The sequence below is a fragment of the Oryctolagus cuniculus genome, chromosome 13 (assembly GCF_964237555.1).
Source record: "Oryctolagus cuniculus chromosome 13, mOryCun1.1, whole genome shotgun sequence".
Classification (NCBI taxonomy): domain Eukaryota; kingdom Metazoa; phylum Chordata; class Mammalia; order Lagomorpha; family Leporidae; genus Oryctolagus; species Oryctolagus cuniculus.
In genome coordinates, this window is record NC_091444.1 from 95,943,264 (window position 1) to 95,968,095 (window position 24,832).

At 43.8% G+C, this 24,832-nt stretch overlaps 1 protein-coding gene across 2 annotated transcripts in view; it reads left to right on the forward strand.

Annotated features, from left to right (window-relative positions):
* ADARB2 (adenosine deaminase RNA specific B2 (inactive)) overlaps positions 1–24,832 on the forward strand; it is a 571,117-nt gene that overhangs the window by 469,278 nt on the left and 77,007 nt on the right. For both annotated transcript variants that reach the window (XM_051832433.2, XM_051832432.2), the window contains one exon: positions 15,306–15,420. In XM_051832433.2, coding sequence (XP_051688393.1) covers positions 15,306–15,420 — 115 coding nt within the window. The remainder of the gene's footprint in view (positions 1–15,305; positions 15,421–24,832) is intronic.

The window sequence follows — 24,832 nt, forward strand, 5'->3', positions numbered from 1 at the left end:
CCACTGGTTCACTCCCAAATTGGCCGCAACAGCTGGAGCTACACTGATCCAAATCCAGGAGCCAGGAGCTTCCTCTGGGTTTTCCCAGATAGGTGCATGTGCCCAAGGACTTGGACCATCTTCCACCACTTTCCAAGGCCATAGCAGAGAGCTGGATTGGAAGTGGAGCAGCCAGCTCTTGAACTGGCACCCATATGAGATGCCAGCACTGCAGGCGGCAGCTTTACCCACTACACCACAGCGCCAGCCCCAACAGAAATATTTTTTTAAAAGATTACCTTAACATATAGTTCCTCAAAATTGCGGCATCATTGCTTAATGGCATCAAAATGCATCCTTTAAACACTACTGAGAAATCTTTTATTTTACCAGTGATGCAGATAAATCTGAAGCATTTCTATATTTTTCAAAGAAACTTTACATTTGGACAATAACATTAAAACAGACTATATCTGAGTGCTAGATACTGAGCATATAGTGCTAGTTATTACATAAAGCATTTATAGCCCCTCTCTCATTTAACCATTTTCAAATAATATTTATTTATTTACTTACTTGAAAGGCAGAGTTACAGAGAGGGGGAGAGACAGAGAGGGAAAATCTTCCACCCCTGATTCACTCCCCAAATTGCTGCAATGGCTGGAGGAGGGCCAGGCCAAAGCCAGAAGCCCGGAGCTTCTTTTGGGTCTCCCACATGGGTTCAGGGGCTCAAGCACTTGGGGCCACCTTCTGCTGCTTTCCTAAGAGCATTTGCAGGGTGCTGGATCAGAAGTGGAGCAGCTGGGTCTAGAACCAGTGCCCATATAGTATGCTGGCCTTTCAGGAGGTGGCTTTACACCCTATACCACAGTACCAACTCTTCATTTAAACTTACTCTTCATTTAAGCTTACAGCAATCCAGTGATATAAACATTATTTTTATTTAAGAGTTAAGGCAAATTGAGGTATAAAAAATGTTCAAGATATCATATGAGGGTTAAACATCAAAGCCAGGATTTAAATCTCTACCAGTAGCCTTAATAGGTTCTGTAGGCTGTATGACTCCTTAACATATAGTAACACCAAAGAAAATCTGTTAGTTACTATTGCTGTATAATAAATAACGTCAACACTCACTGACTTAAAATAGTGCCATCTTTATTTGTTTCTCACAAACCTGTCATTTGGGCAGGTTCAGCCAAGATGACCCCTATCTGCGTCTCACAGAATTAGATGAGATCTTCAGTTGGGGGCCAGAGGACTCGCATCCACCCCCCCCACCCCACCCCAGGAGACTCGCCAGCAGATCCCATGGGCTGCCTATTATCTGGGAGCACAGCCTCGTTGGCTGGGGCTTCAGCTCCTCTCTACGAGGCTTTTCCATGAGTTTCCCAAGAGAACAAGACACCCAGGGTGGCATTTTATCACCCTGCTCAGAAGTCACATGCCACCTCCTGCCTTATTGATGGGGACAGTTACTGAAGAAACATCCCTGGGACCCTGCAGGAGGGGGGATGCTGGCAAGCTATTTTTGGTAATTGCAATCTGCTGAAGTGTAAAGTAACTCCTAGCGCTGGGGTCCAGGGTGTGTTCAGCCAGAATACTCCAAATGAGGAACATGACCATAGAGACCTTGGAGAAGCCATATGCTGTCAGTCTTACACTGTTAACCTGTCAATCACCTTCTGTCGTGTGTTTATATCATCCCCCATCTTCGAGATGATCATTAACCCAAATCCCTGTTGGCTACAGACTGAAGAGCTGGCTCTGGAGTCAGGCCGTCTCCAGTCTCTACCCTATCTATTCCTTCTACACATACTCTCACATCACAAGAGACAGCTTCAGGGGATATAGCATGTTTTCCCTCCTTAAAAAAAAAAGCACGTTACCCAGAAATGTTTTAAGGTGATGCCACAGGCCTAGGTCTCTGTGTCAAAATGCAGAAGATCAGCCTTCCAGGGGTAATTATTATGATGCCTCCCAGAGATAGGGAACCTCCAGGCTCAGAGATGCTAATAGCACTGAGGCAGTTGCACAGCTGGGAGAAGGTGGTGGTGTAACTCAACTCTAGTTGAGGGCTCTTCCCACCATACTATGGCTATGATAAAGGGCTTTCATTTTTCTTGCTTTCATTCGAATCTGAGGTCTGCCTATAGGTAGTCTGAGACACAAAATAATTGAATAGTCCCATTGTTTAAATTATTTAGTTGGACCCTGATTTTCACCAGAATCTGATTTTGAAATTAACAAGGCTATATCATAATTGTCAGCAGACAGTTCTCATGGCCAAGACATAGAGACTGCCTTTACAGGAAAGCACAGAGAGATGTTAAGACAGAAGTTGGGGAAGATCATCTTCCATGGTCTCTGGTTGTCTTGGAAGCCGTAGTTTGCTGCCTGATTGGGTAACTTTTCTAGCAACATTTCTCCTGCATTCCCAGTTCTGGAAGACACAGTTCTGCTGTGTTCCACCAAGGAAATGCTTAGTTTCCACATGGACTCTTGACCTCTCATTCCCTCTGCTGCAGGCCTTCTAAGCTCCCTCTCTCCAACCCTCCCCCATAACAGACCACCCAACTCCTGCAAGACAAAGTTCAAAGCACAAAGGGGCAATGGAGAATGCACTGCTATTGGTTCCCAGATTCTATCTTGCCCCACCCATATGCAAATCTAACCTTTTTGATATTTCAGCATTATAAAACCCAAAGATAGGATTTCAACAGGAAAATATTTACCAAAGGCTTTCTCCTTTATAATCTATTGATTTTAATATTCCTACCACTTTGGCTGAATGTCAATTTTACCCTGAGGACTGCTATTGCAAATTTGAACACATTTTATTTATCTATGCCATTCAAAATATTAGTGTTGGAAATGAATAAAATTTGAGTCTTGCACTGTTCCCATTTGAAGTTTATTTTTCTGATCTGAATAACGCTGGTAATTTGCCATGGCAATCAGAGCCAAAGTGTGAGACTCAGGCAACAGAAAGCAGAAGCTATCATAGCATTGCACTTTGTTTTTCCATTAAGTACAGTAATACACAGCTCATTAAATACAGGGCAACTTCCCCCACTTAACCTTTGGAACCAGAAGCACCTGATTATCATTATCATTTAATGAGAAGCCAAATCCTCTCTCCTCAGACTATTTCTGATCCAAATGTCCAGCCCAAGCCAGTTTGTGCATTAATAGCTCCAAACACCAGATATCTACGACCTCTGCTCATCTGGTCTCCGGGCAGGGCTTGAGGCATCATCTGAAGATTCTCAAGAGCCCCTTATTCACCCACTAATCCCGCCCAGCACCACTGAGTCAGCCCTAAGAGGAGCCAGGACTTTCCCCCACAGTGTACACTGTCCCCTGGGAGGCTGTGAATGACTGTGGAAGACACATTAACCCCCCTGTGCTATCAAGGGACTCTTCTGCAGGCATTTTTCTAAATGGCTAAATCACCAACGATAATGAGTACAGCTGGATGTCTCTCCTTTTCATATTTAACAAAGAATTTATGCTGCGAATGACTCTTCTGCTGATTATTCAGGCTTTTCGGAGCAGATTTTAGTCTCTCTGCGGAGATCTTTCTGTATCACAAAGCGCTGTCTCACCTGCCCCTTGTCCAGCCTCTCTCCAGCCCTCCTCAATTCCTGTCCCGCCAGAGGTATCTGACAGCAACCCGCACCATGCTAAGGTTGTCTGGAGTGGCCTCACTGCCAGGCCTTCTCACTGTATGTCCCCTCAGTGACTGGGGGTGGACAAGACCACAGAGGGGTCCCTGCAGGCTCCATCTCCCACTCCCATCCACTCAGGCCTGGAGGTGGACCACACCGATGGGCTTAGTTGTTCGTTTCAAAGGATTTACAGTGTGAGACCTTGAAGAAATCCACCTCAGATGAGCAGCAGGATGTGTAAATGGAGACAGACTGCCACAAGGAAGAATTCAGACACAAAACAACCCCATTTCTGCCCCAACCACCTTCTTGCTTTAAAACTCTGTTCAACTTACCAAATGTCTCTAAACTGCAGTTTGTGCAGATAAAAAACAGTACTAATAACCCCCTGATCCCCACAGTTGCTGGTGGGATTAAGTGATCTGGGAACAGCCCCCACAGAATTCTCAAGAAAGAATCTGATAAGAGTGACTGAGTGATTGACATGGTGTGGGACGGGGAGTGTGGCCAGACTTAGGATCTAAGATCTGGTGCAGTAAGAGTGCAATGCATTAACCTACGCAGGCCTGTCATTGTCCTCATAGTTCAGCTTACACATAAGAGGATGGACAACAAAACAGAGCAACAAACTACAGACCCCACAGTGACTTGGACGTACCCTCAGCACCAGGCTCTGTTGCAATGTCCTCCCCTGCCACACAGCTGCAGACCACGGCTCTGTCACTCTGTTGGTCAGGGTCCCTCACAGGATACCCACCATGCCTCTCTGATACCACTGGAGCTCCACATGAAATGCAGACTGCTTATTTTGCATACTGATGCATTCCTGTCACTGACCCGGATTAATGTTCAGTAAATAGTCATCAAATTAACAGATGAACTCATTGGCCCAGCATCAAGAAGCTACACTCTAACTTGGTGGTCTTTTTGGTTTAAATTCTCATTTCTACTGTATAGATCCTTACTCAGGAAAACTCATTGGCCCGTTGTCTTTATCCCAGAAAGAATTTCCTGTTTCTGGATATCTTCATGCTGTGATTTCCCCCTTGAAGTCCCTGTTCCTCTAGTCTCTGCCGACTTATCATGTCACTCTTTCAAAGCTCAGAGAGATCCCGTCTCCTTCAAGTGGTCTTCCCTGATCTCCTACTCCCAGTTCCTGCCCAGATGTAGCTTCTCTCTCATGGAAATACCCACACAACTGCACCAATGAGCAACGTGGAGAACTTGTACAGGGTACTTTAAAAGGTTAGCAGAGAATGGAATTAAAAAATAAGTTGATTGGGGCTGGCATTGTGACTCAGTGGGTTAAGCAGCTGCCTGGGACTCCAGCATCCTGTATCGGAGCACTGGTTCAAGTCCAAGCTGTTTCCAATCCAATTCCCTGTTAATGTGCCTGGAAGGCAGCAGAAGATGGCCCAAGTGCTTGGGGTGCTTACCACCCACATAGGAGATGAGGTTGGCATTCTAGGCTCCTTGCTTCAGCCTGGCCCAGCTCTAGCCATTGCAACCATTTAGGGAATGAACTAGCATATGAAAGATCTCTCCCTCTCTGTCATTCTGACTTTCAAATGAATAAAATATCTTTTTTTAAAAAAATTTATTTTCTTATGAACAGTTTTTGGAATCCATGCATCTTTTTTCATAACATGCATTTTCCATGAACCTTTTGAAGACTCTTGTCATGCGTGGACTTCAAAAAATTTTTGCACCAAAATAAATGTATCTTTTAATTCTTTTTTCCATGAAATTTATGAAGTGCCCATTTATCACAGATTGACAACATTGGTTAATTCACTCCACCAATGAATCACTTGGATAATGTGTTTCATGGGCTGCTCACGTAACTGCAGTTAATTCACATGCTTGCTAATAAAAATAGAGATAATTACAGCCCCTTAACCATGAAGCAGTTTGTAAAGATTAACTGAGAAAGACACTAAAAGCACTTAGAAAGTATCTGACAAGTAGTAAGCTTTCAATGACAATAGCTATAATTGCTATGAACTAATGTACCTCCAATAAAAATACTAACCACTTGTCCACAAGAAGGATACAGTATATTGCCAAGACACCATACTAGCTGCACCAAGAGATAGAATAGTTTGTAAGTGGTATAGGAGTGGAGGGGAACAAATGAACACCATGGGCTCTGACATTTAGCAAGCCTTTAGAAAGGAGCTAGCATTTAAAGCGAAAGAAATGTAGATTCATTTGTCTACCTTCTATATTGCAAGCTCAAGTAGACAGAAATAGTAGTCTTTCACAAGCACCATAGTAGCTACTGCAGGGCCTCAGGCACAGGCACTGAATCAAAGGCTATTAAAAGAAGGTGTAGATTGCTCAGACTACATTATGAGGTATCTCGGTCCCCAACGTCATGGGGAAATGTCTAGCATTAACCTCAAAAGTGATAAAAAGAGATAATACAATATAACTTGGCCTATGTGCTCCAAAACTCACTCTAGTTAAGTGGCTTCATGTTCAATTTGGGGGCATTTATCCATCATTGTAGCTGAATGAGCTCCTTGCCATCTCAGGAACACACTCTGGAATTTGAATTGATAAAATTCATCAGACACAAGCTTGTTTTGAGCACTTTAGCTGCTTCCACTGTAAACCAAGTGCCAGGTGTGAAAGAAAATCAAGTTATTTGCAAGGTCTGATTAGTTGGGTTTGCAGTAACCAAAGATGTCTGTGTATATTAAATCCCAAGTGATTAAAACATTACAAATTTCTAGTGTCAAATTAGACAAGCATGTCTCCCTATATGAATTCCAAGTTTCTGTCTAGCTTCTAACACCCCATATAATCAACGACAATGTCTTTTACATACACAAATTCAACTATGAAAAACTGCATACAGTTGCAATCATGTATGTGATTTAATTAAAAACCAATCACAGCCATTTTAAAATAGCCGTTGTGCCATAGATGCAGTGCTGTGGAAAGTGGAGACAAGGGAAAGGACTTTCTTGGGCAAATGAGCAGGAAAGCTCAAAAACTTGGTTTTTCTGGACTTTTTCTCCAAGACTTCTGCAAGGCTATAACAAGATGACTGAATCCCTCCTATGTCATACCAACTGTTTTTTCTTCTGATGAAAATGGTCATTCACAATTTCTCTTCCTTCAACTTTTAAAACAGCAAAAGTAAGGATCATAGATCAATAAATAAACGTTCCATAAAAGTCTCCCTCAAAAAACATCTCTAGAGTAATGTGTGTTTACAGGAAAATGTATATGTGTGGCCAAGGACAAAAGTATTTTTAAGCCTCTGAGTGACATTTAGAAGCCAAGGTGAACCAAGATAAGGAAAGAAAAAAAAATCTGTAATGATTATGACCCTGGCACAACCCATTCTAATCCCATTTCTCAGAGCTGGACAGTGAGAAGTGCATAGGTCAGTGAGACCATGAGTGAGGTGCGCTCTTCCTACTGTTGCAGACCCTAACAAGGAAGAGAAATTGTGAATGAATGACATCAGAGCCATATGCAAGACTCGTTAAAGCAGTTGTAGAAAGTAATACTGGTTAAATATCAAAGAGATGAAGTGTTTTAAAGAGAGAGAGAGAGAGAGAGAGAGAGAGAGAGAGATCTTCCAGCTGCTGGTTCAAATGAATGCAACATCCCTGGCTGTGCCAGGCCAAAACCAGAAGTCAGAAATTCCATCTGGGTCTCCCACATTGGTAACTGGGAACCCAAGATCTTGGACCATCATCCACTGTCTATCAGGACATGCATTAGCAGGAAGCTGGATTGAGAGCAGAGATGGGAGGCTGGTGCTGTGGCGCAGCAGGTTAACGCTCTGGCCTGAAGTGCCCGCATCCCACATGGGCACCAGTTCGAGACCCGGCTGCTCCACTTCCGATCCAGCTCTCTGTTATGACCTGGGAAAGCAGTACAAAACTGGCCAAGTCCTTGGGCCCCTGCACCTGTTGGGAGACCTAGAAGAAGCACCTGGCTCCTGGCTTCAGATCAGCACAGCTCTGGCCATTGCAGCCAATTGGGGAGTGAACCATCGGATGGAAGATCTCTCTCTGACTCTCCTCTCTCTCTGTGTAACTCTGACTTTCAAATAAATAAATAAATCTAGAAAGAAAGAAAGAAAGAAAGAAAGAAAGAAAGAAAGAAAGAAGAGGTGGGACTCGATCCCAGGCGCTCCAATATAGGATGACAACCTCCTAAGCAGTAGCTTAACCCACTGCATCATAATACCCTCCCCACAGAAATAAATCTTTTTTTATATTTTTAGATTTTATTTATTTATTTCAGAGGTAAAGTTACAGAGAAAGAGAGAGAGACAGAGAGAAAGGTCTCCCATCTGCTGGTTCACTCCTATATGGCCACAATGGCCAGAGCTGGGCAGATCCCAAGTTTGCAGCCAGGAGCTTCTTTCAGGTCTCCCACATGGGAGCAGGGACCCAAGCATGTGGGCCATCTTCTACTGATTTCCCAAGCCATTAGCAGAGAGCTGGATGGGAAGAGGAGCAGCTGGGACAGGAACCAGTGCCCATATGGGATGCCAGTGCTGCAGGCTGAGGCTTAGCCTACTATGCCACAGCGCCAGCCCCAAGATAAATCTTCAACAGCTAATGAAAAATCTGTTTTAATTAATTCACTACCCAAGCGAAGAAAAATTTTTATTAAATCTTTACTTTTTTTATGTTTACCTTTACACAATGTTACTTGAGAAAGATGCTTAACACAAATGTCAAGGACTTTTCAAAGAAGGGAGAGGACAAGAAAGGATGGGAATGGAAAGGTGGGGGGGGGGGGAGGAAGAGGAAATATGGCAGGAGGAAAGGATGATGGGACAAGAGATGTTAAAATTTTAGAAGGTCCTCAAGGAGCCTGCTTGGGTTTAGAGGTGCAAGGAGGCAGCACTAAGTCCTCCCCTGAGGCCATTGCCTGCAATGGGGGTATCTGCAGGGCAATATACCGAGGTATTCAGTTGAAAGTCTCTGTGCACCTCTCAGGGCTACTCTGAGCCACAGCTGAGCCCTTGGTGAGCAAGTTCTCACTCTATCTTTCACATACAGGTCCCAGAGCTCACTTTTCCACTGGTCCAATGTCACATGGCACAAAGAAGATAAACATATGGGACTTCATCTGTGTTTCCCACCGCATGATTGAATCTACAAACCAACAACACATGGAAATTAAACACGCCATGGGGGAAGCCTCCATACTCACCATTCTTGTATTTAAAAGGTTTATAGATGGCCAGCAGAACAATGCAGAGAAGGTGATCCCAGAGGCCTGAAGACCCCCCACCACCACATGGTCACTCAGAGACCCATACACCCAAGCTTGAAGAGTTCCTAGACAGGCACGAGGTTGGGGTAGCTACGGTCTTCATCTGGACTCACCGTGCATGTCAGATCATGCATGTAGATCAGCTCTTCATGGTTCCCCACTGTGGGGCCAGCTCAGCTGTCCATCAGCTCATTTGGCTCATCATGGCCCCATCACACAGGTCGTGTGAGCTGAATGTCAACTCACTGGAATCCCAATGCATATGTTAAATCAGCTGAGTCTAGCTCACCATGGACCTGCCCTAAGTGTCAGAGCAGCCCAAGACTAGCTTGTCCTGGATCCATCTTATGTACACTGTCAGTTATGAGTTAGAGTCCGAAGTCATTTGTTATTCATAATAAGTTACAAGACTTTGTGCACTATTTGCTTTCTTTCATTTGATTTCCAGGTTTCATTTGCCTTTTTTATAATGGATTCCTCTCTTTCTCTATTACCCAGAGTAAATTCTGCTGTTGATGTAATCTTCAACTCCCCCTTCTCCAAAATCAGTGGCTTAATATGAACAAAACCACACAGTGCACGAGGAGCAGGTAACTGATGGACTCTGGTGTCCTCCCTCTAGAATCTCCGGTCTGCAGATCTTTGCCTGCAGCTACATAGGGCAGGAAGAGAGCAATGAGGGGCTGAGCGACAGAGGAAGACAGGGCAAAAGGGAAAGTGCCAGAGACATGAACATGTAGGAATCCACTCCTAAAAAAGGTACACACCATCCACCAGTTCTCCGACACTCAAAGGATAGACCTGGTTGCTTGACTCCACCAAGACTCCAGGGAACAAAGAAGTGTCTCATATGTCAAGGAAGAATTTTGCCTCAGAATTGTACCATGAGTCTCCTTATACCTGATTTGGATTATATTTCATGGCGACCTTGAACTTGGAACTTTACAGTTAATGCTGGAATTATTTAAGACTTTGGGTGCTGCTGGAATAAAATGAATGCATTTTGTCATGTAAGAGCACAGATAGGGGCCAGTGTTGTAGTACAGCTGATTAAGCCACTGTTTAAGATGCTGGCGTCCCATATGGGCACTGGTTCATGTCCCAGCTGCTCCATTTCTAATCCAGTACTCTGCTAATGTGCCTGGGAAAAGCAACAAAGATGGACCAAGTACTTGGAACCCTGCATCCATGTGGGAGACCCAAATGTCTGTCTGTCTGTCTCTCTCTCTCTCTCTCTCTCTTCCCCCTTCTCTCTTTCTCTTTCCTCTGTAACTGTCTTTCAAGTAAATAAATAAATCTTTTTAAAAAAGAGAGAAAGAAACACAGGAGCTGGCCACCACTTAAGACACCAGCATCCTATGCAGGCACTAGTTCATGTCCTGTCTGCTCCACTTCCAATCCAACTCCTTGGCCTAGGAAAGAAGCAATGACCCAAGTCGCTGGGCCCCAGCCACCTATACAGGAGACCTGGAAGAAGCTGCTGGCTTCGACCTGGCCCAGCCCTGGCCATTGTGGCCACCTGAGGAGTGAATCAGTGGATGGAAGATATCTCTCCCCCAAACCATGTGTGTGTGTGTGTGTGTGTGCGCGCGTGTGTCTGTGTCTGTGTCCCTCTCTCTCTTTCAAATAAATAAATCTTTAAATATATATATATAAATATATATATGTTAATCCTACATGGGTGTTCCCACATTTCTAAGCACCTAAGCACAGAAGTTGGAGAGGACTTCCAAATCATGAAAACAAGAAACATTTCTGGTTGAAGACAATGTTTGAAAGATCAGAGACAGGGAGGGGCATGCTAGGTTGAGAAACAGCTTTCGGAGCCTGGGGTGTGAGGATGTGTTGGGAGAGTGAAGTTTCCTCACTCTGGCAGGAGCAGAAACCGCTAACCTCAAGGTGGTCCTCCTGGGACCAAAGACGTAGCAGCAGGCACTGTGGCCTTGGACCTGGCAGCGGAGTCTTTGGCCTCCTGGAGGTAATAAGGCTGGGGGGGGGGGGGGGGGGGTCCTCCTGGCTAGCAATTTCCCCATGTTGTTGTCTGACTCAGTTTGATGTCATCTCTGCAAGCCAGAATCCTTGTTGCTCCTGGAGAAGACAGAACAGCACAATCCACCTGCAGTCCCATTGGCCTGTGCCTGCCTTGCCGAGTGAAGTGAGCTGAAGAATCCTTCATCTGTGAAAATGCCAAAATCCAAACCCAAATATGATTGGTTCTGCTTCAGCATTTCCTCAAATGACTCCATTAGGGGATGGCTCTGGCTCAGGACTAATTAGGTCATAATGGGTGCAGAGCGTCCTGGGATGCAAGCCTAGAGGGTGTCATGGGAGCTCTGAGGGGCCTAACATGACCCCAAGGCCTCCATGCACAGGCTGGCCCTCTTCTGGATGACAGTGCACACGGAGTCACATTCTGTTATACCAGGGCTGCTTCCATCTGCACCCAGAGGGGGTGGAGCCCGTGACAGTTCTGCAGAGAATCCTGCTTTTCCTCAAAGCCATCTGCTCACCAGTGCGATGCGAAGGGCCCGGGTTGAATCTGCTGGGTTTAATTCCTGTCTCTGACCCCTCCTGGCTATGTTGCTTTGATAGTTAAAAAGGAGAACCTGAGTACCTTCCCCATTATGATGCAATGAGATAATGTACACACAGAGCAAGCCTCTGCTTTTACTGTCTGCACACTTCCCCAGCTCTGGGAAGCAGAGCGGCCTTTAGCATTCCAGATGGAAGTTGGCTTTTTGTGTATTTTGTGTTAGTACTCAGTGGTTTGGGGAGATCATGCTTGGAAGGCCTACGGAACCTGATCAGATAGACACAAAGAAATGGTGCAATGCCTCTTCTGTCTGGCATCTCTCTTCATTCTTAGACATTTGAAAATATCTTTGGAAAAAGAAGGGATGGGGTGGGACATTTAGCCCAAAGGTTAAGCCGTCCACATCCCATCTAGGAGTCTGCTACTTGGGACAAGTAGCACCTTGTAATTAAGTGCAGGATGTTTCTAGAAGTAAAATATCTGATCAGTTTTCTATTCATTTATCAATGTGCTGTGGAACTAGCCTGAGAGAAGAGGACAAAGTTCATTTTTTTTACCTGAGTCACGGAAGCTTACTAGGGAAATGCAGTCAAATCTACTCTTCCTTCAAGGTTCCTCTCAGCGTCAGCTTCAGGCCCAGTCTTTCCGGGCCTCACTGATCATACAGAGCCCCTCAGACCTCAGGACCCAAGCCTGTGGAGACAGCAGGGACAGGCGCCCACCCTCACTCAGGGCCTCTGCTTCCCAGACCCACTCAGGACCACAAACCCCAGAGCCTTGTAGAGGTCAGGACTCATCTGTGTCTGGGTCCCAGGTTAGGACTGTCCCATCTGCTCTGTGCCCCCAGGAACACCCCTCCTTGGGAAGACGCCAAGTGGCACTGGCAGGGTGGGGCTAGCAGTCCTACACTTGGCACATGGCCAAACCCTGAGGGGATGCCTGAGGCCTCATGGGGCTGTCACTCTGCAAGTCTCATGCCTTCTGTGCTACTAGACAGGGGAGTGCAACAGGCCACACTGCCCTTAGGTCCCGACCGGCCCTGGATCAGAGCTTGGCTCCAAGCTCTTGCAGAGGCAAAGGTGGCATCAGATGACCTCAGGCATCTTAGTTCGAAGGTCTCATACGATTGATTGTCAGTCCTTGTCATCAGCATCCTTCTCAATGGTGGAGGAGACCAAGAAAGTCAAGGAGGCTCCTGTCTACTGCCTGCCTCTGGGCATTCATCCACGACCCAGGAAAACAGACCAGCATCCCCTCTTCTCACTCAAATGCAGTGTTGGGCTCCATCAGCACTGATAGGAATTAACCAAACTCACAGCTCTGCAGGGAAACAGACACTCTCTCTCTTACAGCACGAGGTGGAAGAACAAACAGCAGGATGTGGTGGCCCCCAAAGGCACAAGTGATACTGAGGCGATGACCACATTAGGGAAAGGGGTCTTTAGAGACGTAACCAGGTGAAGGATTTTGAGATGTGCCCCTCCCTGGTTATGCAGGTGGGCCCTCAACCCAGTGATAAGCATCCTTAAAACAGATAGAAAAGCAGAAAACGCGCATACAGGAGAGCGAAGGAAGGCAGAGATTAGAGTAATGCAGCCACAATCCCAGAAACACTCGGAGCCTCCAGAAGCCAGAAGAGGCAGGAAGGATCATTAGGACCAAAGAGCAGGGCCCTGCCGACAGCCCCATCTCAGCTGTCTGGCCGCCAGCGCTGCTGTTTTAAGGACCCAGTTATGGTTATTTTCCCCGCAGTTCCAGGAAACAGTCCAGCTGTCTGGGGACATGGACAGCCTCAAGAATTCATCTTTAAGATTTTATGATGGCCGGCACCGCGGCTCACTAGACTAATCCTCCACCTTGCAGTGCCAGCACCCCAGGTTCTAGCCCCAGTCGGGGCGCCAAATTCTGTCCTGGTTGCTCCTCTACCAGTCCAGCTCTCTGCTGTGGCCCAGGAGTGCAGTGGAGGATGACCCAAGTGCTTGGGCCCTGCACCTGCATGGGAGACCAGGAGGAAGCTCCTGGCTCCTGGCTTTGGATCGGTGCAGCGCACCAGCCATAGCAGCCATTTGGGGGGTGAACCAATGGAAAAGGAAGACCTTTCTCTCTGTCTCTCTCTTACTGTCTAACTCTGCCTGCAAAAAAAAAAAAAAAAAGATTTTATGACACCGTGGCACCTTGGGAGTGACAGTGGTGCAGCAAGCAGCCTGGTTTTGGTGTTAGGCCAGGCAGACCCCTGTCCCCTCACCAAGGACACAAGCAATCTCTAAAATAAATGGGGCCCATCATCTGCCCTCCTCGTCCATCATTACACACACACACACACACGGGAAGTCCAAAGCAGCATCCCTCCTTTATGAGGTCTCTCTATTTACAGTGCAGTCTTTAAAATGACAAGTACTCTCCTTAATGACTACAAATCTAAGAGGCAGTCCTGGGCCCTCTCTGCTCCCCATCCTTCCCAGCAACTGGAAGGAATAAAGGCGTTGGGTTGTTTTTGTAGCAGGCTTTTGTTGTTGTTGTTGTTGTTGTTTCCAGGATGCAGGCTGGCTTTCACATGAACCTGGCTTCTTGCCTACAAATGGAATGTTTTAAACTCTCTATGTGTCATTCTTATCTTTATTTATCAGACACTGTCTGTAGCAGCAGCAGCGCCTGCACAATATCAAAACGTACCTGCTACAATCGTGAAAATCCAGTCCATCAAAAAAAATGAACTTGTTTGCCCACCTTATGGATAAATTAGTGGTTTTTACTTTGCTACTTAAAGATTTGCTCAGTGCCTGCAGTGACTGGGGGAAAACGGTAATAATAATAATGATATGAATAACAGTTACAAGCATCGTTTTCAGGCAGTTACCAAGTGTGAGGCACAGTGCTAAGCATATAAGATGCACAAGCACCTTTTATGCTCAAAAAAATACCATCAGATGGAAATGAAAAGGAGCACCTTACAAATTAGGAAAATTGGGCTCTGAGCATTCGAATGACCTGCTGAAGCTCACAAGTAGCAGACCGGGGTCGCCAGTTAGGTTTCCTCTCCCAGGGCTTGTAGCCACAGCACCCAACTGCCTTGCAACTGTGCATGTACTGTAGCACAGTTCTGTAGTTCTGTAGCACAGCTCAATGGGGATAATACTAACTTGTCAGGGAGGGGGTGGTATCATATGCGTGTGTATCTCTGGGTGCAGGCATGGGTACACACATTCATTGTTTACATTCTGTGTCTGTGGTTCACATGTGTGTGCATGCAAACATGTTTGCAGTTGCATATATGTGTGCATGCACATTCTTGTGTGCATGGGTGCACTACGTGCCTTATGTATTGGACTGTGCACATGTGTACATATGTGGGGAAGTACATGCGCAGAAAAGCAAGAGAAGAGGTTGTGGAGTGAGCTGGGGTTGCAGTACAGCTTGAGATGTGCCAGGACAAATTGATTCTGTGAGACTGAGAAGAGAGTGATAACCAGTTGTCCAGTGTGTACAGATTCCCTCTACCTCCTCTCAGGACTCTTGCAGACAAGTTCTCCTAGGAGGATTCTTCCAAACTCACTGCTCAGAGAGGCAGGAAGTGAACACCATTTTCCCACAGAAGTCTCCTGCTCATGGGTCAGGACTTTTGTGGTGGACAACACTAAGGGCTAATTCCTCACCATCGATTAAATATAGTACTAAAGTCTTTCCTGAAGCCTTAGGGCAGAGTGTGCCGACACAGCCCATGCATGTGGTGGCATGGGGTGCTCTGTGACAGGCACCTCCAGATACCTCCGTGGGGATGTAGCAGACAAGGAAGGGAGGACACAAGAGCCAGCTGTCCCCTCACTGCTTCTGCTCAGCCCATCAACGAGGCCTGTGCTTGTGTCTTTCAGGAATTCGCTGACTCCGTGTCCCAGTTGGTGACACAGAAATTCCGCGAGCTGACAGTTGGCCTGACATCAGTGCACGGCCGCCACAAAGCACTGGCAGGAATCGTCATGACCAAAGGTAACTGCCTCTGCCTTCTCCCGTGGGAACTGTTAACCCCAAAGAAAAGAATGTTAGTGTTTACCTGATCCTAAGGTGGGGGGTGGGGAGTTCCTAAGGATTCTCTCTTCCACACAAAGGTGTGACAAAGAGATGAAATACAATACACAGAGAGCAGTGGCCCAGGTGTTACTGGGAGAAACCAATCGTAACTGGAGGTATAATCAGAGCCGTCAAAACCCATCTCTGCAGAAAGCTGGAAAGATCCAGGCTGGTGTCTCCCCAAACTCATTCCCAGAAAGAATCCAACACACCGCCATGTCTAAAATCTGGAATCCAAGGTTAGATGGGTCACTGGGTATGAACCATTTAAGCTGATGGGCAAGAAAACATCCTCTTTCCCTGTCACCCCACAATGCACCAAAGACTGGGGTTCTAATGCAGTCAGTCCTACTGAATAACTGTGACCCCAATGGGAGTTGACCCCAAACAGGCAGGTGGAGCCGATTCGGATGAGGAAAGTCTGGTGTGGAGATGACCTTCCAAGGCTTGTTGGTTCTCAAAAGTCTCTGATTCCCATGGGCAAATAGCACCTGAAGACCTTTCTCAGTGTGGGATCCATACACTCACTGGCACAGATGACCCCTCAGAGGGAGGGAAGCGAGAGGACACAGAGGGTATAAGTAGGGGACATAGCATATATCTGATGTCCAAAAACATTTATGTTAAAAAAACAACTGAAAAAACACATGGCTGGCATATTTTTACCCATCAAGACCTCTTCAATGTTGTCTAATGCAAGAACATTAGAGCAGGTGCAAAATTCTTAGGACCCTGTCCTGGATGTGTTACAAAGATATGCAACTTAACCTTTCCTGTTTGAGCATTTTAGTAAAATGGAAATAAAAGTGCTTCCTCACAATGTCATTTGGCAAGCAAGACAAAGTATATGAAATGCTTTGAAAGGTAAAATTGCTTTATAAATACAGTATAATGTTCCAAGCCAAAACAATTGAGTTTGTCAATTGTATCATCGTATGTGGCGGCACGCATGCCGCCTAAGCCACTAACATTTGCCCTTCATTTATACGCTTGATGACATTTGCTTCTGTGTAGAAGAGAAAAGATTCTAAATTGAGGGCTGAGTTCACCTCCACCAAGATCATCACTGCTGAATGTGACTATGTTTTTAATCCAGCCAGCCAGCAGTCACTAATAGGATGCCTCTGTAATGACACAAAAAATGACACAGCCCCCTCTCTCCTGACTTTGGGTGCAACAGGATCATTGAGGGAGCAGTGAGGAGTGGTACAGGCTGACACAATGGATCTAGCATCAACCTGCTTAGATTTGAATCACAATCCACCTGCAAATAGCTCTGGGACTCCCAGGCCAGTCACTTAGCACCTCTGGGACTCAATTTTCTCACCCTGAAAATGGAGACCAGGGCCTGGCATCGAGGTCCAGGTGTTAAAGCTGCAGCCTGGGATGCCAGCATCTCATGTGGGTGCTGTTTCCTATCCCTGCTGCTCTACTTCCGGCCCAGATCCCTGCTGGTGGCCTGGGCAGGAGGCTCGGAGGTGGTGGTAAGATGGTCCAAGTGCCTGAGCTCCTGCCACCCACATGGGAGACCTGAAGGAAGCTCCTGGCTCCTGGATTCAGCTTGTCCCAACCCTGACGGTCGCAGCCCTTTGGGGAGTAAACCAGCGGATAGAAGATTCTCTCTCTTTCTCTCTCTCTCTCTCTCTCTCTCCCCCTCCCTCCCTCTCTTTCTGTAACTCTGATGTTCAAATAAATAAATAAATTTTTAAAAAAGAATATACTAGGAATACATCTCAATAGGGTTATTTACAAAGTTAACTGTGTTAACATGTATAAAGCACTTAGACAGGTATCTAGCCCATAATAGGTAGCACTTATGTTACACTTATTAGTAGTACTAACGCTCTTTTATTTGCAAATTATTTACCAAGTTCCTACCATACTAAGTTCTGAGGAAACAGCAGAGAATCAAACAGTCCAAGTGCCTACCCCCATGAATTTTATATTCTAGAGGGGAATGGGTCATAAAGAATTCTTTTTTACTCCACTATAGAAAGAACTACAAAAGAGTGATGTACACAGATCTGGAGGACCACATGAACAGACCATGAGAAGTCTAAGATTTTAGAGTACTGTATAAATTCCTGCCACAGATTCCCTGGTAGCTCAGCTTACATAATTAGCTTGATCTGCAGTAAGAGGGAAGAAGGGAGGGAGGGAAGAAAAACCCAAGACATGTTCCTCTTTATTGTGCAGTAAAGCTTCCAACCCCAAAAGTATACATCAGTGTGACTTGGTGAGTAATTATTCAACATTTCTTAGCTCTGGAGGTGTGACTGTCTGATATCTTTCCACGTTTTCAGAAAACTCAACATTGAAAGCTACTCTCAGACTTCAGTTGAAACACTTGGAAAAATGATACTTCTAAGTTGCCCCTGAATACACTGTTTTCTTGCAGGCAATTTGTTTATGTGAGCTAAATTTATTATATGAAAGTGAGACATCACCAGGTAAAGCATCACTAATTAGTGATTTATGAACATTGAAGAATAAGTTGCTGAGATACACATTCCTATTATAAAAAGAAATTTATTAAATGTGTTGATTTTTAAAATATTAGAAATAAATGTGAAATTACTAATAGAGATAGTTCTAAATATTCATATACTTAAAATTGATGAGCCATTTAATCTTACTTCTGCTTCAATTATTCAAGCAAATGCCTAACAGACTCTAAGAGGAGTGGTATGTCTTATTCCCTTCCTCCTGCCCTTCTTCTCTTCCTTCTTCTCTTTGCAGACTAAGATGGTAATTTTTTCCCAATGTGACATCATTCTAATATTTGCAAGTACTATGAGGCTCTAAACGATTAGATGTATAATATAAGAGTACAGGATTCCACCAAGTTCAAAGGTCTATGGAGTTGCAGAACACAATAGCAACTGAAATAATACTCAACCCAAACTACAGCCATCAGGAAACAGTTACATATACTCTGACTCAACATAGGTCTTAAGTCAAAGGGGTTTGTTCAACATCACAAATTCTACCCTTTTGTAATAAGTCTGACAACCATAAGCAAGGGTCACATGCATAATCAGTATTACCGCAAAGAGTTCAGCAGCATCCTTGTCAATAATCCTCTTTCCTATGTTGCAAACTCAAAAGGGCACAAGATGGTAATTCAAACTGAGTTATCCTGGACAGAAAAGCATGTGTCACTCCAAATTTTTAAATTTGCCAATATTTTGCATTACAAAATACTAAATTTTATTAAAATTTTCCAAGCTTTTAAATTTACCAATATTTTTCTTTACAAAGTTATAAAATTAAAGTTATTTTGAAGTAAAAAAATTCAATTTGTCTCCTCCATTTGTAGGTTAGGTATCAACTCTCTAATACCAATTAGCTCAAGCAAATTTGTTTTCATTTGTTAGCGAGAATAAGACATATGATTGCAAAAATATATACCTATGAACCAAATAGTTTTTACTATTATCAAATTAGTGCCACCATATGCTAAAAATTCAAAATGGAGGGAACTTATTAATGAAAGCCAATATGTTCTCATTCCACTCCTCACTTCCCTTCCTTCTTAGAAGTAACCATTTCTAACCATTTTTTAGAATTTTGTTCTTGTGACTCTAACACTATATTTGTTCTGTGCTTCCAGATTTTCAATTCTAGATTATGTATATTGACTCACACTGTTATAATGTTAAGCTTTTTGGTTTCCCATTTTTATATTTATGTTTGTAAGTTTAGACAGTATACTTAAACTTTCATTTCTGAGCCTATCAAATGTATATGCTGCAGCTTCAATTCTTGTTCTGTAAATTGCCCCTCAGCCTTTTCTTTCTTTAAGATTTATTTATTTTACTTGAAAGTCAGAGTTACACAGAGAGAGAAGGAGAGGCAGAGAGAGAGAGAGGTCTTCCATCCACTAGTTCACTCCTCAATTTGCCGCAACAGCCGGAGCTACACCAATTCGAAGCCAGGAGCCAGGAGCTTCTTCCAGGTCTCCCACACTGGTGCAGAGGCCCAAGGGCTTGGGCCATCTTCTACTGCTTCCCCAGGCCATAGCAGAGAGCTGGATAGGAAGTGAAGCAGCTGGAATTCCAACCAGCGCCCATATGGGATGCCAGCATAGCAGGCAGCGGCTTTACCTGCTACACCAGAGCGCCGGCCCTCTTCAGCCTTTTTCTTAGAGCCTACTTCTCTCCAGTATAAATTTATTTTCATATGATCATAAATGATAGCACTTCTAGTCTATAATTAAGTCTTGTATATTTTGTTTGGTTTGAATGATTGTAAGAATCGAAAGCTACTTACTAGCATCCACAGGAACAGGATGTTGTAAATACCAACATCACAGAGCCAAGCAGTGAGTGAGAATCACATGGAATTCTTCATCAACACAATTCTTCCCTGAAAGTGAATATCCTTTGTGTCAGGTCATATGGATTCATGCTGTTTCCATCACTAGCTCATAATCATGGCATGATTCATATTTATAGCTGAACTTTCTTATAGCTCTTGAAATATCATGTAATTTTTTCTGAAATACCTAATTTTCATTTTTCTTACTGAAAAAGAAATAAAGGGAGTATGTCCTTAGCACAGTTTCTAAGTCATGTGGCCTAAAAGCTACAGTATCTGTGCACAGAATGGAACCAGTTCCTTCCCAGAGAACTCTCTCTGGAAACTCTGCCCACAGAACAGACAAGGACCTATCACTATGCAGCCTGGCCAAGTTCTGCTCTTCCCATTTAAATCCACTGGTTCCAGGATCAACAGCCATTTTCTTGTTTTTTTTTTTTTCTCTTTGTGATGAGTTGCACCTTCAAGAAACATCCTTTTAAAATGTGTGTAGCAGGGGACAGCGCTGTGGCATAGTGGGTAAAGCTACCACCTACAGTGCAGGTTCAAGTCCCGGGCACTCCACTTCTGATCCAGCTCTCTGCTATGGCCTGGGAAAGCAGTGGAAAATGGCCTAAGTCCTTGGACCCCTGTACCCATGTGGAAGACCCAAAGGAGGCTCTTGGTTCCTGGCTTTGGATTATTGCAGCTCCAGCCGTTGCAGCCATCTTGGGAGTGAACCAGCGGATGGAAGACCTCTCTCTCTCTCTCTGCCTCTGCCTTTCAAATAAATAACTCTGCTGTTCAAATAAATAAATAAATCTTCTTTAAAAAATGTGCATGGGAAATCAACTTTGTGAATATCCATGTATCTCAAAATACATTGATCTGATTCTCATTCTACCTTAATATTCTTGCTAGGTGAGACTTGTTCCTTTTTGAGGTCCTTTCATTTCAGGAAGGTTCAGAAAGAAAGAAGCAAATGCAATCGTTCACTGCATTGTCTTGAACCAGAAACATGGATAGCATTATTGAGCAAGTTGTCAAAGTATGGTTTTAATAAGAAAGCCTAGTGTTTCTACGGGAAGGCAATTCATAAAGCAGCTGTTGATAATGACGGCTTTCGTTTGACATGCAAACATATAATTGCGATAGCATTTGCACATAAACTAATCAAGTTGTTTGCCACAACCCTGAGAGGTAAGAAAGGCAGTGAATTATTTTTTTCATCACTTTGAAGAACTGCAGGCACTAAGACCAAGATGCTAAATGACTTTCCTAAAGTCTTGAGTGCAGGAGGAAGGACAGAGCTAAAATGCTAAATCCTTGAGTCCTTCTCCTGGGTGGCTCCAGATTTCCGTTAGAGGCAGTGTCAAGGCCAGACGGTGAAGATGCATGGTCTCTTCTGTGAAGTTATTTATCTGAGTTGATTAAACAAAGAGCCAGAAAAACAAGATTTCTTTGGTGTGTATTTTCAGAATTTCCTTTGCTAGTCTGGCCTGCAAAACATATTCAGACACTAAGGCTTTTACAAATGTTCTTCCCCATTTAGACTAACATCGTGCAGTCCCAATCACTCCACAAATTGCAGAGACTTCTCACTGCCTTCAGAAAATGCACATTTCCTGAAAACATCCTGGTAAAGTCGGACTTCATGGAAATAATTCAGTACAGAATGTTAGCCTCCTAACCCCTCCCCCTCCACTGCAGGGAAAGTAGCCAGGCTCGTCTTATTGTGAAAAATATGAAAGTACCAATTAATTCAAAAACGGAACACCAGTACATTTGTTCGGGTTTTGAAATGTAGAATCGATTTTGTTGCATGCATTGCTCTGAACCTTAAGAGAGCACGTGAATTAAAGAAATGTATTTTCATATCGTCCATGCCATGCTTCTGGCTTGAATAAAGAATCATGCTATTGAGTCGGACCAGACAAAGCTGGCCGGTCTTTAAACAGTGTTTTCCTATTTGCACTTCATAAATCATGACTGTTTAAAGTGTTGAAACTTCTCCTTACATCATATGAAGAACATGTGTGCAAGTTCATCTTCACAAGGCCTGGTAGGAGGAGAATATAGGGCGTTTATTCCTAAAATATTTCAAAACCTCTTTCTTCCCATTTCTACCTCTGAATGATTGGCAATCTCCTTGATCTTAAAATTAAAAGCAGGGTCTTTTGCTTTATATTCAGCCAGGCATGAGGAAGATAAGCTGAAACAAAGGACTAGACAAAAAAAGAAAAAAAAACTAAACAGAAACCACATGCCGTGATGAAAGGTGGTAAATTATCATGTGGATTTCAAGCAATTGGTCTTAATAATTGCTAAGTGGATACAGAGAAATGTGAAGGTGAGCAAATTTCTCCATGGATCTATTCAGGCACATTAAGATTCATGGACGCTCCCATCTCAGCACAATAAGGAGTACTGATGGGCAATTGATTTTACATCTTTGGTTTAAACCATTACGTTTAGACTACGAAGTGGAGAATAGATTCTACTACATCTATGACTGATTCTTGTGTAGCATGAATGCTAAAACATTTATACTATACGTCACTCCTTAAAATGGAAAGAAAAAGAAGAGCAGGCATTGACTAGACACTTGTCCCATCCACCCCACTTACCCATGGCCCATTTGGAGAGAAATAGTTCAGTTAAGAATAACTCACAAGGTGCAGATAGAAATGCCCAGAGTGAAATTAGCAATGAGAGGAGCGAGAGTCCTTACCACAAGCTAAATCCTTACCACATGCCATTATTTAATAAAGATATGTACAGGAGAAAACAGATTTTTAAGAGGAAAGAAGAAACTGTTTGCTGACACTTTTGATATCAGGAACTCCAATCAAAACTGTCCCAATGCTTCTGCATTTCTGTGAGCAGTAGCTCACAACCCAGCATTCAAATCTAGCCACAACCTAACTGCTCAAAGGCTTCCCTGGGGAGAGAAAATCCAACACTATATTATATTTCTCAAGGCAATGAAACGAACCTCATAGTTTTTTCAGTCTTTTAAATGAGGCTCTTATTTGTTTTTTGAAATAGACTCATAATACTAAGTTTGTTGGTGAATGAATAAAAAAAAGACACTAACACCAGGCAATGCTGTTGGGTGTTTAAACCTTCTTATTTTATTCAACATACTGAAATACTCCTATGTTCAACCCTAGCCATGAACATCACTTCCTATGCTCTGGTTAAGCATACGAAAGAGAGAAAAAAGAGAGGGGAGAGGGAGAGAGGAAAGAGAGGAGAGGAGGATGAAGAGGAGGAAGAGAGGTGGGGGAGGCAGAGAAGAAAGGTAAAGGGAAGAATAATGGAAGTTAGAAATCAGCTTCAGAAAATCACTATGCATTCTCTGTTAGCAAGTTAATTATCATTGACTATCACCCCACACACTGTGTGGTTGGAGGTATAATTAAAAATATTCTGAAGGGTTTGGGCTAATTAATGAATAAATACAAAAACAGGAAAAACTGTAACCCTTTGAAGTACTCATGGATTTTTAAATACATGCATTGGAGGTCATGGTTAATGTTCCTCTCTTACCCAGTTGACCCTATATTTAAATTTTCAAGATGTTTTCCATCTACATTATGTGATGTTGAAAGAGCTACTCTGTAGTGCATATTGGAAGAGTAAATGGTGCTGCAGTAAACACCTCTGTGTTGGAATTTTGTGGGTATTTCACACCAAGGAAAGCCAGGATTTCATGGTTTAGCACAGAAGAATCAAGGTCTCTTGGCTTATTGCCCAATTTTGTAACAAAAACTACAACTTTCCTGTCTCCTACACACATCTGTTTCCTGGCACACTTCCCTACTTAACACCTGTGTCGGCTCCCTGTCTCCTGCTGCCTTGCTCAGCTTTTGATGTGCTCTGTGACTGAGGGCTCTGGAGACAGCATCTGCAGACACTCGGGAAAGGGAAGACTGGAGTAAGGATGCAGGTAAAGAACCACACACCCCCTCCCGGGTTAGAGTTAGGATGGGACTCCAGGAGGACCGCAGGTGCAAATCTGATCTCTCCCTGATGGAGGCCAGGTGCTTCAGCTTGGGGTCATCCTGGTGATGATTGGCTGAACAAATGAACCAGAGGTTGACAGGGTCAGCAGAAGAGAAACACAGAATGGGTAGAGATTCGCTGGGGGGAGGGTCATTCAGTACTTATTTAGTGAGCACCCGTATCACTAGGTCATCAACCAAGGAAGAATGTTTTAACTTGACCAACCAGATTTGAGCCAAAGTACTCACACACAGAGACTAGAAAGTAATAGGAAGTACAGAGAGAGGGCAGAAGGACTCTTAGGGCCCGAATGAGAATTCCCCTTTGAGTTGTTTCAAATACAATCCCCTATCTGCCTTCTTAAAAACAGAGAACACGAGTTGAAAACAAAAATGAGAACATCAAGTAATTGCTTACAGATGAAGAAAGCACTGTCACTTAAAATATTTAGTCCATGAATTATTTATGAGCTCTGGCTTTGCGCTCTCATTATTTCTGGTTTTAACGCCTGTAAGGAGACCTTGTCAGTTATCCTCAGAGAAAGAAAGAAAAGACTGCTCATCGACCAGACCAGGTGTTTCATATTTGTTCCTTTGATATAAAAGAATGACTTACTAATGGGGCGAAGAGCACACTCGGCCCAATCCAAATGGGGAGATAAACAGATTTTTTTCAATCTATTAATTGCAGTGGGTTCATTGTCATTCTACTTCTTCTGGGGGTAGTATGAGGGTCTTAAATAGATTCACTAAATGTAAAATTACCATATTTATATCCAGTGAAATTCTTCACAATGTTCATGTTTGAGGATACAACTAATAACCTCTTAAGCCAGTCTGGTCACCTTACGTTTTATCATGTATGCCTTATAATACCTTGAGTTCTATGCATTTTAGCATTATACCAATTAGGAACGTGTCTGGCCACAGGAAATGAGATTGCTGATTAGCAAGGTCCCAAGCAAATCCCTTTGTATTAGTCTCACATAGCCAGTGGACAACAGCGGCAGCAGGAAGCTCAGTTC